Source organism: Ctenopharyngodon idella, chromosome 14 (assembly GCF_019924925.1).
Source record: "Ctenopharyngodon idella isolate HZGC_01 chromosome 14, HZGC01, whole genome shotgun sequence".
Lineage (NCBI taxonomy): Eukaryota > Metazoa > Chordata > Actinopteri > Cypriniformes > Xenocyprididae > Ctenopharyngodon > Ctenopharyngodon idella.
This window is the reverse complement of record NC_067233.1, coordinates 12982385-12999634: the sequence shown is the minus strand read 5'-3', so window position 1 is coordinate 12999634 and position 17250 is coordinate 12982385. Positions and strand designations below refer to the sequence as shown.

Below are 17250 nucleotides of genomic sequence, written 5' to 3'. Positions count from 1 at the left end.
GCAATTTTGTATGATATTTGACTCAAAGTATAGTTGCATTATTTTCAGAGTAATTCACACACCAAATGTTTTTTTTTTTTTTTTTTTTTTTTTAAACCTCATTGTACTGATAATTTGAAGATTAATTGAATTTAATGGATGTATAATCAATCATTTTTAATAGGTTGGTTTGTTCAAAAACATCAAACTGGACTTAAAGTGGTTTGAATGCAAAGGTTGTACATTATGCTCCTCACTGAATCAAACCCTATAAAGACTGCTCCTTTAAAATTCAATAAAGACCATTGTTTTCCACAGAAACACTAAGCATTCCGTAGGTAACTTGTTCCAAGTGCATCCTAGGAAATCTCAGCATGAAGGCAGTGTGAGCAAAGCTCTACGGCTTTACGTTTTACAGCCCGTCTCATAAATGTGAGCGCTTTCAACTCTGCGTGACACATCTTCGTGTTTATGACGGGCTCTGGAGATGCCTCGCGACGATGTGTCCCCTCTCTCGATCGTGCTATTTTCAGCGATAGCTCGTCACGATGGCGTCCAGCAAACTTCATCAGGAGTGAATGAAGAATACGCGTACACCTCCGGGATTACAGCTGATGCGTTATCATGAATTGAGGCAAGGTGCAGAACTTAAAACGATGAATTCCACGAGCGCGAAACTACGCGGTCTGCCTTCCTCGGCTGATGTCCTTGTTCATGTATGAGATTATTTGCTCATCGCCGACTGCCCGTTCATCACTTCTCCACACTCTCATCCCGCAGCTTTCCTCTTTTTATCTGAGCGTCCGTGTAAAATGGAAATCTGAAGTGCTTCACTTTAGCTGTTTCGCACCTTTCAAAAGAAAAGGTAAGACTATTTGCTGTACTTGACAAGTGTGTTGGTGGTTAGAACCGCAAAGCGTTTTTTAGTTTAAATTTAGAGACGCGCGATAAATGAATCTAGTGATGTGCATTATTAATGCCAACTCCGCTATCGGTGCAAAGGCCTGATGTTAACTGTCAATCTTCATCTTTCTTGTTTTTTCCCGATTGACAGGCCAAGCCAGTGTATCAGATCTTTTGGTTTATATTTTCCGATGCTCTAAAATATCTTGCAAGTGACGCTTAAATGATTTGGCAATCATCTGCCAGTGACTTTATGAGCTGATTTAAGTAAATGCTATGAAACCTGTTAATGTTATACGCTCTGGTTCGGATTCTTATCGATTCCTGTTTCAGTAGTCGTTCTTTTAGTACTTTTGAGTATGCAATTCCTATTGCATTCACTGCCCTCACCAGTCAGTTGGCATATGAGATCATTTCAGATTTCAACAGAACACGTACAACTAATCAGGAAAAATTCCAGTTTTCGTAGACTTTTTATAGGAGGCAGAATGCAATCCGATAATTGGCAGTAACTAAGTAAAAATTGTGTAACAGGCTACATCGTTATTTCTCCCCACCCACAACATAACACAGTAGTCTTATTTCGAGTTAAATATTAGGCTGTGACTTAAGTAATTTGTTTCTGTAAATGAGATAAATTCACTCTTACTAACCGCTCCGACTAATTCATAAATGTTTTTGATTCACTAAAACGAGCATGTGTCGGACAGCACGCTATTTAGTTTTGATTCACTAAAAGAACCGACTCATAAGGATCATTCTTTCGGGCTACCCTGGTCGTGTTTCAGCTTCAGATTCCATGTTTGCAGTAGTGCTGGAAACGTGATAATATTTTAGAGCTTTATATTTTTATTCAGTAGTCTAGAAAAACTGCTCATATGATTCATTCAGATACTGGCTCAGATTAATTTGTTAGGAAATCAGACAACACTGGTCTGACGGTATGTTTCACTAAAAGAACCTGTTCATAGAACCGATTCAAAAAGGAATGATTCCTAAGAACACCGTTCACAAACGTAGAGACTTTCATACATTATCTGTTGCTCACGGCCACTGTAAATGTTACTGGCTGTATTTGCTTTTTTCTTTTATTAGAATTCAGTCAAATTTCCCTCTTCTTTTCAGGCAGACATAGCATAGCGTCTAACTTCACATTCTGAAAACGAAATGTGTGTGGGTTTTGACATTTGTCTCCGAAGCACGTTCATAAATTTCCAATGTTGTGTCACAGTAGTGTAATACGAGGTTGAAGCTTCTTTAAAAGCGCTATTGTGACTCGTGCTTTGATGTTCTTTGAAATGCCTACAGCCTTTGGAGCTGATTCATGCTGAACAGCCACGAAAAGAGGAAAAGTAATAAATGTCTAGCCCGATCTTAATGTTAGATAGGCCTACAGTAGATCCTGCTGAAATGATCAAGAGTCATCAGCCTGAGTTATCAGCTCATCCAGTTTTTTTCCACGAGTCATCCAAAGATTATGCCACTGTCACAACCCTCCTCCACTTTTAGATCCTTTCCAGATCAACATGTTCATCCTCTTTCCCTGCTGTCACAATTTTATTTTAATGTTCAGGGTTCTAACAGTCATGGCAAACCTGTAAATCTCAAGGTTTTTGTGAATGTTCAGAGTCATAGAAAAGTAATTGAAATTGCTATAGTGAATGTAAATTTCTCTGGTTATGCTCTGCATGGAGACTTAGACTTTTGTACATAAATAAATATGATTTCTTTGAATCTCTGTAATTCCAAAGAGTGGTACCTGACTTACAATTGAAAATCCTCCTAGGCAATCTCTACAAAAGATTCTGAAAATACTAGTGCGGTAATCATGAACTGTTCAAAATGGAAATTATTTTGCCTCAGACTGTGGGTAGGCTACCATGTTCAGTCATTTTGTGTAATCTGAAAATGCATTTACAATCACTTAAAATGTATTCCTTTGTCACAACCCTCTCTTTCCCCTCAGATCATCCATGTCCATTCCCTCGCTTGCAGTCATCATTGTGAATGTGACAAACAGCAAGTGTTGTCTGATGACACTGTTTTTTATGCATTTTGAAATGTGTTTTGACAAGAACATTTATTGGTGCAGTGTGTGCCTCTACACCTCTGAATTGTAACTCATTTTCTTAGTGATTTGTTTTCCCTCCGCACATCATCAGCATGTACTTTTGGACTACATTATTTATTTGCTCAGATGGCGTCTTGTACACAAAGAAGTATCAGGGGAAGTTTACCTTGTTTTTTTTTTGTTTTGCCTCACTTAGAGGAGTGATCTAAAAATGTCAGGAGGAACAAATTCGGCGAGGTATGCAAAGCTATTCAGAGTTTGGTTTGGAGGTTCTGTAGATACTGTGTATCATAATTCAATATGTTTTAAATAAACTAGGTTAGCATTTCCTGAAGGGAATGCCAGAGCTTCCAAGGCAGAAAAGAAGTTATCTAAACCCCTTACTAATATGTTTGATGAATATCAATACAGTGCCTTGCCAATACTGTGATAAACTCATCTGTCTAGCTTCTTCTAGTCTTGCGAGTTCTACATGTACAGACCATATTATGTTGGTTATATAAATTGGTATTCTTGTTTTTCTTCCGTCTGGCTTTTGATGTTTTTGCCTGCAATCCCATGGCCTCTGTTTGCCTTAGTTGTGATAGGATATTTGAACCAGTAGTCAAGGGAAATGGCAAATACGGCTCTGAGTCGTGAAGTTGAAAAGCGGAGTCACATCCTCGGTCATCACAATCACTCTTGACTGTCAGCAGCATCACCGGTGGCCTCATCTCCAACTATGCTGGAATAAAGATTTTAGTGCTGTGAGAAACGTCTTGGTTATGGTATGTGTCGGCAGAGTTGCATCTTTGATGAGCACCTTTCTGTGCTTTCCCCTGGCCTTGAGACACGTTCTCTATAGTGAAAAACAGGCCAATCACCCCCCTGTTCCTTTCCATCATCCACATGCTGTGTTGAAAGAAAGGATGACCAGACAGAAAGAGGCGCAAAGAATGAGGATAGAAAAGCAATTTGCTAACTCCATAAATCCAGCCACCTAGGGCACCTGACCCCAGCGAAAGAAGCAGGAGGCCATTATTTAAACTCGGGTAACCAATGCTCTCCTATTAACATTGAAAGGGCTGGTGTCTGCTGGTTGTCTGCAGTGGCACATTTATGTGTTTTATTTACTGCCTTGTACCGCATGGCCTCATGCACAGGGCTCCCGAAAACTAGCTTAGACTGAAACTCAGAAGGCGGCCTTAATATGGATTGATAAGGGGACACAAAGTACATCTCCACAAGTTGCAGAATGCTAAATTGCAAAGGTGATGCCTGTGAAAGCCTGTTCTCTATTATTTTAGGTGGTGATATATAAAGTGTGTGTGTATGTGTGTATAGGATGGGGAGAGAGAAAGTGATGCAAAACAAAAAATAAACCACCTTTTGTGGGGGCGGTGTGGAGTAGTAGGTAAAGTTCTGGGCTGGTGACCATAAGTATACTGAATCGATCCCTGTATAGTACTATAGAACTATAAAAATATATAGCCTACCGTTCAAAGGTTTGGGTAAACTTTCGGTAAAGGTACATAATGAACCGTTATGTTTTTATTACCTTAGAATGAACCATTTCTCTCTACATACACTGCGGGTCACCTTACATGTTAAGTCGCCATTTTGCACCAGCATGTTTCTACAGTAGCCCTAAACGGACAAATTGCCCTACAGAGCGCGTTTTGTCACTATGTTGTTGTTCTTCTTCTTCATTAGTGTTTTTAGAGGCAGCTTACATCATCACTATGTTGAATATGCATGAAAAAGGAGTAGTAGTAGTGTTAGTCGTCTGGTTTATTAGAAGCGGAGACCGTTCTTTGTTAGAAGTAAGAAGAAACCTCATTGCTTGACTGGCTACTCTCTGCTTTGTCCTGTGATGGCCACTGTAGTTTCCGTGTGCTTCGAAAGGGAGGGGTAAGCGCTGGATTGAACAATTCACAACCTCACCGCTAGATGCCACACACTGCACCTTTAAGTAAGTTCTGTATTGATTCATTCCGTTGTAAAAATCATTAGTTATTAATTTAGTTCATTTATCTATACAGCAGCTCTGGAGAAAACAGTGATGTCATCGTCCACCGCAGTTCAATTTGCATACAATGGTGTCAATGCAGGGAGATCAAAACATTGCTGAATATCAAGTGTCCCCAACTAAGCAAGCCAAAGGCGACAGCGGCAAGGAACCCAAACTCTATCAGGTGACAAAAATGGGAAAAATAAACTTGGGAGAAACCAGGCTCAGTCGGGGGCCAGTTCTCCTCTGATCCTTCAGAAATCATTCTGAATTGCTGATTTGTAAGAGTAGGGTTATTACTGAAAATTGTGTCGTAGGTTGTCTACTCATTAAATGACATTATGGTGAAAATGGAACACTTATGTCAACAGCTTTCTTACCTGTACCAAAGACATTAGTTATACTGTACGTGACACCGTTTTGCTTCAGGGGGTTGGGTCACGGGAGGAACTGATACAACGGCAGTTTCTTTCTTCTTCTTCTTCTGTTTGGTCTAAAACACTGTGTTCATTGTCACCCCAGTTTGAAATGTTGAAGGTGCGATAGGTGATTCTCTACAGAAACAATTTTTAGTTATACTGGTTGAAAGTCTCCTCATATCCTGATAGCAATCACTATGTTAAATGGTCTAAATATATTTTTATAAATATATATTGAGTGTGAAAGGTGTAGGACCATAAAATGTTCATCCAATTATTATATTCTGTCCGAATTAAATAATACTATGTCCTACCTGCCAGTCAACGTATGTTTTTACATACCCTCGCGCACCCTGTTTGCGCAGACATCATACGTCATCAGCACAGAGTTTATACAACAGGGGTCTCCAAACTCGGTCCTGGAGGGCCACTGTCCTGCATAGTTTAGCTTCAACTTGCCTCAACACCTGCCTGGAAATTTATAGTATGCCTAATTAGACCTTGATTAACTGGTTCAGGTGTGTTTATTTGGGGTTGGAGCTAAACTCTGCAGGACAGTGGCCCTCCAGGACGGAGTTTGGAGACCCCTGTCAGCAGTATCAACACCGAAATTAATCTGCAGCAGTCAGGTATAAGTTCTCTAAGTTGTTTACATTCATTATTATCGTAATGTTATGTGCTTTGAGACATGAGGTAGTTTAACAACGTCTCTTGTGAAGCTTTGCCGAGAGCAGCTGTGGGTGTGTGTTCATGTGTTTTGGAGGTGGCGTGGCTTTGGATGGCAATTTGCAGAGAGGGTGGGATCATATGCTTTTAATGCTAGCAGGCTAACATTAACATTTCCCAGATCACCTACTGCACCTGACTTCAAACATGGAGTTTTTTTTTTCAGATTTTCCATCTCGGATTTTTCGAGGTGAGGTTTTCACACAAAGCTCTTGTACGGTTTCTGAATATTGGAAATCTAGTGCGTTAGTCATATGGATAACTTTAATTTGTTTTAATTTTAATTTTACTTTTTGAAGCCTGTCAGCCCCTGCTCCCTATTCACTTTCATTGTATGAAAAAGAGCAGGTCGGACATTCAGTTAAACTTCTTTTTTGGTGTTACACAAAAGAAATGTTGTTGTACTGGTTTAAAAAGACTTAATGGTGAGTTAGCAAAGCCAAATGAGCACCTTTTAAGACTTAAAGGGATAGTTCACCCAAAAATGAATATAATGTCATTTATTACTCACCCTCATGCCGTTCCACACCCGTAAGACCTTCGTTAATCTTCGGAACACAAATTAAGATATTGTTTTGAAATCCGATGGCTCAGTGAGGCCTCCATAGCCAGCAATGACATTTCCTCTCTCAAAATCCATTAATTTACTAAAAACATATTTAAATCAGTTCATGTGAGTACAGTGGTTCAATATTAATATTATAAAGTGACGAGAATATTTTTGGTGTGCCAAAAAAACAAAATAACGACTTATATAGTGATGGACGATTTCAAAACACTGCTTCAGGAAGCTTCGGAGCGTTATGAATCAGCGTACCGAAAAAATCTTAATTTGCGTTCCGAAGATTAACGAAGGTCTTACGGGTGTGGAACGTCATGAGGGTGAGTAATAAATGACAGAATTTTCATTTTTGGGTGAACTAACCCTTTAATGTACTACTACCAGAAAAATCAGTTATTCTCATACCCCTTGAGAACAAAGTCTTGTTTTTCTTTCAAATGTAGCAGAGAACTTTAGTGAACTCAGTCCTTTAAGGACAAAGTTGAATAAAGGGTTGAGTAAGTGTTCGATCCGGTGACTGCACTTGAACCCTGGTCACTTTTTCTCTTTTATCTGCCCACTTGTTTATGGAGTGAGACGCCACTGTCTCAGTATTACAGATGTGTGCTCTGAAAAGATATCAGGCATCCAGCAAAGTCTATCAACCTGACGCTTCTGTGGCTGAGTGAGAAACGCCAGTATTTCTTCATCCCTGTCATCCACAGGTGCATTGATGAATGTACCTTTGCTCTCCTGTTTTGTCAGACACGCTGGCGCGCTGTGGGAGATTAGAGGAGAATGCCGCGTAACCACCTTGAATAAATAGGCAAAGGACAGATGGAATATGGAACATATTTGTAATAACTGTGTATACAAGTTTTTGTCGTCTGTTGTGTTTTGACTGTTAAAAACGTTTAATTGTTCAGTTACATTATATTTTAAAATGTCATAAGTAGACCTTCTTTGGGCTGCAGTTGTACAATCTGACTATATTTTCTCTCTAGTTTAGTACTACTAAGTACACTTCCATGTTCCATTGCGAAATTGTTCTAGTGCCCTGAAAACGTCCCAGAATGCAGCCATAAAAACGTATGAGTATTGGCTGCTCGCTATTACTTTTGCTTAAAGGTACACTATGTAACTTTTTTTGTTCAAAAACATTTCTTATTTATTTTTTCTGCTAAGTAACTTTGCAACTACATTTCAACTAACTCTCAAAGTTGTTGACATGTACTTGGAAAGTTACTTACAGTCAGTAGAATGTCTGTTGGGAGACCATCAAAATAAAGTGTTATCAGAAATTAAGCAGTTTACTAATACTTTAATGACTGCTTATTGACATGTACTTACAAATTAATGAGGGTTAGTTGAAGAAGTAGTTGCAAAGTTACTTATAGGCCCGGCCTTTTGCTCGTGTGCATCTTGAGCCAAAACAATGGCTCTGACATATTTTAAGATATGTCAGTGCAAGTTGCTTTCAGTTAAAACAGCTCAAACATCCATTTTACTCTGGGACTAGCTTAAGCCTTGTCTGTGAAACTGGGGGGATAGTAAGTAGAATGTCTAAGTAGACTATCGAAATAAAGTGTTACCTTTTTTGTTTCAGCTTTATTTCTATGAACAAAAACTATTTTTAATAGTTTTAGTTAATAATAATAACAACACTAATGCCAGCTATGTTTCAGTCCTCAACCTCATAATCACATCGCAAAGTCATGTCATATTTAGTGGACCCTTGCTAGTCCCCAAATGAGACACAGTCAAAGTTTCTTTTGTTTTCTGATGAGTTCATCACCTTCTAAACACAGAGCTACTTTTATATCACCACAAACATCCAATTATCCATCAGTGGTTGAGAAAACTGCATTAGACAAACATTTGGAAGGGCTTTTAGAGCTGGTTTTTCATAGATTGCAGCATTCTCCTCTCTTACTCTACTGTGAGATATTGTTACAGACTGTGACTCAAACTGGAACCATGACTTGCAATCAATAACATTAGTGCATTAGAGTGGACTACTGCAGTGCATTCCTTTTAATTTGTCGTAATGGCCCAATGCATTTAGCAAATTTCCATGTTTGACCGTCTCTGCATGTTTTTCCCCGGGAAACACAGTAGCTACCATTTAAACACAGTTCCTGTACCCATGTAAATAGGTGTGAATGTTTTAAAATGGTCAATCCAAGCATTGTATAAGCTAATGCATGCCAATTATAGTCATCAGCAGTTGTGAATTTCCCATGTATTTGCTTTGTAATCAGGTCAAGGAGCTTTGAGCTTTTTTGGTCCTGTGCACAGGTCTGTTAAAACCGATGTATTGGAGCTTTTTTTTAGCTCTAGATTCTGGTAGGAAAAGGAAATACATGTAATTGCTTTTGGTACATGCTTGTCACTCACCAGTGCATGCATGTAATTGTGTGTTTGTGGGTAAAGAAAATCTAGACATTCTAGATGTGTATAACTCATCAGAGGAGTGAAAAAAACCCCTGTCTTCTTAAGAGGTCATAAAACCTTATTATTAATATCAAGCAAGCAATAACAAACATCTCTGTGTAGCTGGCATTTAAAGATCAATTTTAACTATCATATCAAAGAATGGTTCTGAAAGATTTGAGCTTCATTTTCCTTCTGGATTGGTAAAAACATTCTTTGACAACTGTCAAGAGCTTAATGTCTTTCCCACTCCAGTCAATCATGCGTTTTGTGAATAGGTTTGTGATTGAAACGTAGCCTACCAATCAAAAGGGGAATTCATAATGAAGAGGTATAAAGAACATGCAGCCGCTTTAGAAAAGATTCTTTTTTAAAGCTGTGGGATGCATTTTCTCCCCAAAAAAGTTTGTTTTTGGATCATGTTGGAATGATGGAATGCAATTGGAGAAACTGATAGCTTAAATGATGAAATATATGATGGGTGCCAAAAGAAAATACATTAGAGACCTGGGATAGATAGTCGCTTTCAGTCAGAACTCAGTTTGGTAAATATCGGTGCTGTGCTTTTTTGGGTCAATACAGGAAGGAGGATATTGTTTATCAAAGCCAGGCATTCTATGTCTACAGGCCTAACGCCGTTTTATGATTTATCAAGCTGAAAAGGTCAGTCCGCCTCACTGTAATTAATTCTGTCTGATATTATTTGGAGTCTGCATTGGAAAATGTTCTTCATTAGTGGCATATGTCATTACATTGTATAGTTTCTCGGCTGGAATGGAAAGGGAGAGGCGGCATTCATTAAAGGGGAATGGTTTCAGATCATTTCCTATCAAGATGTTGTTCATTGTTTGATTTAGAGGACAGATAGACCTCTACAGGCGTGAAGTTATTCTTTCTTTTCTTATTAGCATGTATGAGACTTGTTGTTCAGGGGCAACTTGCCTGTCAGCGTCTTAAAGGGTTAGTTCACCCAAAAATGAAATTTCTGTCATTAAGTACTCACCCAAACCCGTTCATATTCGAAACACAAATTAAAATATTTTTGATGAAATTCAAGGGTTTCTGAACAACACACATCATTGCTCCTTTTGAGGTTCATAAAGGTATTAAAGACATCGTTAAAATAGTCCATGTGACTACAGTGGTTCAACCTTAATGTTATGAAGCAACGAGAATACTTTTTGTGTGCAAAAACAAAACAAAAACAACAATGTTATTTAACAATTGGTTTAATTGTTGTCATACGCAGTTGATGTAGTGAACGCAGTGCAGGCTTCCGTGTTTATGCCCGAACGCCGGCTCAGTATGGCCGACGCTGTATACGTGAGCAGCACGGTGGTCTTACGGGTTTGGGACAACATGAGGCTGAGTACCTAATGACAGAAATTTCATTTTTGGGTGAAAAAACCCTTTAAACCTGGCAGTTTCTTCTGCATCAGTTGGCATTCGAAGGCAAGCATCGCTTTGAGAATGAATGCATGGTTATACTTAGTTGTACTGTTTTAATTAAGCTGTGACTCTTTACAGCATTTGATCTTTATTACAAGAATTACCATGTATTACCATTACAAGAAAGTGAGGGCAGAATATTTTCGTTTTGCCTACAGCATCTGTTTTCGTCTTTGCTATTGTTGGGTTATTAATGCAGTCCATTTACTTGCCATCTCTCAAGAGAGCTGTGATACTTAAAACACTGTTCAAATTGCTTCTCCATATTTTTTATTAATAAAATTTCATCACTGTACTGCAGTACTAAAGACACAAAAGGGGAATGAATTATAGCTGCAGATGAAATTTCAGTTGGCCTCATATTGAAGTTTTTGACAGTACAGTATATCACTACAAAATAATATCTGGAGAAGAACTGAATTTATATTATTTTTTGAATAATAATAAATAACAATAATAATGCATTTATAATTTTATATCATTATTATTTATTATTTATTTATTTATTTATTTAATAATTTATTCAGAATATTCATTCAATTTATTCTTACATCTGAAATGACTCAGATTAAGGGATGCTTTGTTTTATCTGCTAACAACAATCATCTTTTTCTTTCCAGATTTATCTTCTCTTGCATAATTTTCTGATCGTTGATCATGTCTGTTGCTTCATTTTGAGAGTCCTGATGGCTTTTAAACATGATGTTCCTATGGAAACAGTGATCTCACAAAGGTCCAAATGTATTCTTGTGTCTAATCTAACTGTATGCGTAATTACGAAATTGTTATTTTGCTAGCGTTCTTGTTAAACTTTTTGTATCTACCAGGGCATGTTGATTTGACCTTCTCCCTCATCTAACCTAAACTTTTCGATTCTAAACAGCCTGCAAGCTGTTCAACAGACCAGATCCAAATGATTCGGCTGTGTGATTATGTCAAAGCATGACCTTTTTTGTCGGATTGGCTTTGACCTTTTTGAATGTCCACGGACGATCGAGGACAGTTTAAAACCAGGCACCTCAAAGACACGTGACAAAGCCTTCCTTTTCCCCACTAGTTTCGCACCCAATACCTGATCTAACACTCTGCAGGTCACAGTGCTAATGGCATGAAGGGGAGGGCTGCGTTTGCCACAGCCTGCGGCGCTCCAGAGAGGCCGGAGATTTGAAACAATCTGCTGCCTCCTGTCTGCTGAGACACTGGCATAAGTAAGGGGGCAGGAAGTATATGCTAATCATGCCTTATCCTCTTTATTTATAGAGCTGATCTCCTTTGAGTGCTCTCTCTCTCTCCCTCCTGATCTGTTTCGATGAGAAATGTGATGAGTCACGGGAAAGCGAATGAATGTTAACCTGGCACAAAACTATGCAAGGCATAATCTTGTGTAGCTATATGAGATGTATTTTCCCTCCAAAGGACAAACGCTGATTTGTAATGTCCTCTATGAAAGGGTAAAACATCAATTTTAGGGCAGCAAGCAAATTGTCTCTAATGTAGTGTTAGGATGCTGTTGTCCATGACGTGATTCAGTAAAACAGTATTAAGTTACTTGTGCTAACCAGGTCTTACTGCTTAGTTGCTACAGGCAAAAAGTGTCTATGCACATTTGATCTCCCTTAATGTTCGCTCACATTGCGTATTTCTTTTTATAGCCCATTTAATATATAGCAGTGACATAAATGCCATTTTTATGAAGACGATCACCGCTTAGACTTCACATCTGTGACAGAGGTGTCAGATTTAAGAATGCCGCATAGTTGTATAATCCATTCACTGTAATCTTGTTAAAACGGGCTCAGCTGGCAAATTTGTTCACTATGACAGTTCTTCTTGAAATTATTGACTTTTCGATAACCAGTAGCCCAGACTGGATGAAACTCAATGTTCTGACTTAAACTTAGTCATAGTTTGTTGTGCTGGCTTCAAAATGATTTAATTTGAACAGCTGTCAAAATCTTGAAAGAGTCAGCTGTCTGGTCTTCATTAGGACTGGAATAGTTATCAGTTCTATCTATTAAATCAATCCTTGATGTTACTAATTAGATTCTGAAGCAGTTGGTAAGTGCACTAAATGAATATTTATGAGTAGAGAATTCATTAACTAAGCCTTGGCAAACATCATCTACACAATTCACTATCACATTATTGAAAGTCCACGTCATTGTTCTCATTCCAACTGTAGGCATACTAAACCTGGATAAAAAGAGGCTCTCCAAGATAATCAAGCCCCAATCATTCATTCTAGTAAGTTCAATATCCATTACAGTTTCTCATCTGTTATTATAGCCTTGCCACTTCAAGCAGATCTGATAATCATCTGATTTTGTGTGTAACATTTTTCCCAGTTTATTGAAGCTTCATTTTCTGTTTCATGGCCTTCCAGCTTGACATCCTCAATTTTTGATCTGAATTTAAATGCAAATGACTCCCATAAATGACATGTTTCCCCATTGGAGTTGGTTTTATTGGAGGATTGACACCGGGGCGTCTGATGCTAAAGCTGTAATGGATGGCAAAAACGTTGGTGTAAAAGCACTATCTTCAATAATACGTCAACGTTTGTTCACAGCAGGTATTTTTTGATGTTCGAAAGCCTGGCTTGTTCCTATACCGCATTCCCTCTGCTCCCATCACATCAGTTTTTGATGGAGCCTCAACATCAAAAATTATCTCCCAAATACAGACTGTCAGAGGCATATTAAATGCTTTTTTTGCATTAATACTCTATATAGAGACTTGACCGAGTTTGTTTCATGTTACACTCAAATGTAGACCAGATGTACATTTAAATAAGCCAACACAACTTTCTTAGTGTGTGTATGTGCATGCACTGTTGCTGTTTGACTCTAGAAGACACATATGTGTGATTTAGCGCAAGTCTTTTTAACTTGCCAGGTGTGCGCCAGAGGGATTGAGCCTTCAGCGCTGGCAACATTGAAGAGGAAGAGAGTTTAGAGTCTTGGAACATCCTCCAAAGACCAGCTCACAGGAGGCTCTGAACCATATTAATAATGGAGTGTTCTTAGACTCGGAGGACGGGCTTCAGGCTTTTTGTGGAATCTGCTTTGAGGCAATCTTTGGGTTTAAAACGAAGGAAGTTTTCGTTGACCTATATCATCTAATTTAGCAACATTCATTGAGGAAGGTTCAGTTAAACACGTTCAGTTGAATAAATAACCGCTGCTAACCAAATAATTGTCATTAACCTCAAATGCCTCCTTTACCTTCATTTATTCTGCTTTGATGCATCCGGCGATATTGTCACAGATCAATTCAATTTATCATTTTGCGTTTCAATTAGCATGCATGGACAGCCTTTATTATCATTGAGAGTGCTGATTAACATGGAACTAAATGTGACTAATGAACAGGTGCATTCTAATAATCAAACCAACACAAAGACTTTGAAATAACCAATATGCCCCAAGCTAAGCGTAATGAATTAAACACAAACCATAGCTTCCAGACATGGTTTATCATTTTATTCTACTATTGTCTGACTCAGTCTGAAAATCCATTTTATCCAATCCAAAATGTCATTGAATTGGATGAAATGGATTCCTGCTCTGTTAACAAATGGGTGTTTGTAACTGCAATAAGATTCTCCAATTATTGTTTCACATACACTACTGGTCAAAAGATTGGAATTATTAAGATTTTGTAATGTTTTTGTAAGAAGTCTCTTATGTTCACCAAGGCTGCATTTATTTAATCAAAAATATGGTAAAAACAGTTATATTGTGAACAGGGGTGCAAAAATGGGGTATATGCAGTTCAAGTACACTATGTATCTTTTTTTTTTTTTTTTTTTTTTTCAAAATTAACAAAATTTAAATGAGTCAATACATCATCAATCCTTCTTCCAAAAACATGTTTTTGTCTTACCCTGATTCACTTTGGTAAGCCTATTATAAGTGTTTATTTTAGGCCGGGCGGGGTGGTTTTCGTGGGAAATTGTATATGTTAGTCATATCCGTAAACAGAGAAAACTTGCTCCAGCTACTTTGACGCGTGTATGGTTTAGGAATGGCGTAGATTAGTTGAGAAAGTTTGACATGGAGCACGCTCTGGGGATCACCCTTTAAAAAAAAAAAGCGAATAGATGGCGAGAACTGAGGGATTTGAAATGTGGTAAAGGTGACGTGGAGATGGCGTGAGTAAGGTATCTTATCCTATCTATTGTGAAAAGAGTAAAAACTCTTTTATATTTTAATATTTTTTTAAATGTAATTTATCCCTGTCATGGCAAAGCTGAATTGTCAGCAGCCATTACTTCAGTGTCACATGCTCCTTTCGAAATTATTCTAATTTGCTGATTTGGTGCTCAGTTATTATTAATGTTTCTTATTATCAATACTGAAAACAGTTTTTGTTGCTTAATTGTTTTTTTTTGGGAACCATGATACATTTTTGAGTATTCTTTGATAAATGTAAATTACAAAATAACAGCATTTATTTAAAATAGAAATTATTGTAAAATTAGAAATGTCCTTACTGTCACTTTTGATCAATTTAGTGCATCCTTGCTGAAGAAAAATATTAAAATCGTACTTACCCCAAACCTTTGAATAGTGGTATATCACAGTTTACACACACACACACACACACACACATACACACACACACACACACACACACACACACACACACACACACACACACACACACACACACACAGGTTTGTTTTGCTAAGTGAGGACATTCCATGGTTTTTATACTGTACAAACTGTACATTCAGTAACACTTTACAATAAGGTTCATTAGTTAAACATTAGTTAATGTATTAACTAACATGAACTAACCACGAGCAATACATTTGTTACTGTATTTACTAATCTTCGTTAACATTAGTTAATGAAAATACAGTTGTTCATTGTTTGTTCATGTTAGTTCACAGTACATTAACTAATGTTAACAAGATTTTAATAATATATTAGTAAATGTTGAAATTAATATTAACAAAGATTAATAAATGCTGTAGAAGTGCAGTTCATTATTAGTTCATGTTAACTAATGTATTTAACTAATGAACCTTATTGTAAAGTGTTACCGTACATGCTATTCCCCTACACTACCCCTACCCCTAAACCTACCCATCACAGAAAACATTCTGCATTTTTAATAAAACATTGTATGTTTTTAAAATTATTCTAAATATGAGGACTCATTAAATGTCCTCATATTTATGTTTATGTCGTAATACCAGTGTAATACCCATGTCCTCATAAATCACAAAAACAAGCGCACACACACACACACACACACACACACACACACACACACACACACACACACACACACACAAAACCAAAACAAAACAAAAAAAACACTAAGTAGCAAAAACAGATTTAAACATTGATAATAATTAGTAAAATTACTTGAGTGGCAAATCAGCATATTAGAATGATTTCATGATTTCAAGTATCATGTGACACTGAAAAAAAAATCAGCTTTGCCATCACAGGAATAAATTACATTTAAAAATACATTAAAATATTTCACAATATTACTATTTTTTGTACTGTATTTTTGATCAAATAAATGCAGCCTTGGTGAGCATAAGAGACTTCTTTCAAAAACATAAAAATAACTTTAATTATTTCAACCTTTGGACCTTTAGTGTAAATGCATTCACAGTATGCTTCACATCAGAGTCATTAAAGGTTAGACTTTTATGTGTATTTGGGAAACCTTATACTGCTGATACAGTTTATCTTGTTAATCGATCTAAAACAGACTGTGGTCTCACACCAGCGAAATCCTGAATGATTTATGTCAAAAGAACCACATCTGGATCACTGAAGTGGCTCAGTAATTGCAACGTCAGTGATCACAGATATCAAGGCAAGCGGTATCGATCGAACGCTGTCAAGCAAATGTGTTAGTTCTCAAACCACGGTTAGTTCGATATCTGACTAATATGAGCTCAGGCTTTGGAATATTTGAAAGGTGATAGGATGAAAAGAAGCAAGTGAAACCCATTTTCTCTCTCTCTCTCTCTCTCTCTCTCTCTCTCTCTTTGTTTTACCCTATTAGAAGCATGATTCCAAACATCTCTGACCTGTGTTTGACTTGCTCATATCCAACAGTTGACGCACATAATTGTAGTTTTGTAATGGTTGACATATTTCTAAAGGGGGTCGTTGGTGTTTTTGCGTGCCCTTTATCAAGACCCTGTGGTGATGCACAGGAACCAGAGAGGAGGATGTGTGGTAAACAGCTCTCCCTCGGAGTGTCCTATCCTCTGCTCGGTGAGTAATGAGTCCTCAGGCCCTGTTGGCTAATTAAACCTGACATCACACCACAACTTGCTCTCTCTAACTGCTTCCTGCTGGCCTCCTTGAACTCACTGGCCTTTTTTTCCCACATAGAATCAGCTAATTGTTATCTACTGTAAGAAAAAATGTATAGCTTGTCACTAGGTACACTTTTGTACCTTATTTACCTCTAAAGATTGCATATTAGTACTTTAAAAGGGGACCTATTATACAAAAACAGTGTTTGAACATAAATGGCAGTTTTTTTAATATTCACCATGAATCATAAACAGTGTCTCAAAATGAGTCGTTCACATTTTCTACCCAATGTGATGTCACAATGTAACCCCCGCCTACGACTGCTGACGGAATCTGCCCTATTAGCTTAAATCCTCCCCTGAGTGAGCTGTGCACAATCCGCCAGCTTTATCTTCTCGCTAGAGCAGCTAGTAGAAACACAAAAATGTCTCGGCTATGTAATA

General features: G+C 37.7%; 1 protein-coding gene across 3 annotated transcripts in view; it reads left to right on the top strand.

Annotated features, from left to right (window-relative positions):
• The first annotated feature begins 103 nt into the window (after nt 1-103).
• The window catches only part of drp2 (dystrophin related protein 2), a 158085-nt gene continuing 140938 nt past the window's right edge, over nt 104-17250 (top strand). For all 3 annotated transcript variants that reach the window (XM_051860018.1, XM_051860019.1, XM_051860021.1), the window contains exon 1: nt 104-844. In XM_051860018.1, the coding sequence (XP_051715978.1) occupies nt 682-844 (163 nt within the window). In that variant the 5' untranslated portion in view covers nt 104-681. The remainder of the gene's footprint in view (nt 845-17250) is intronic.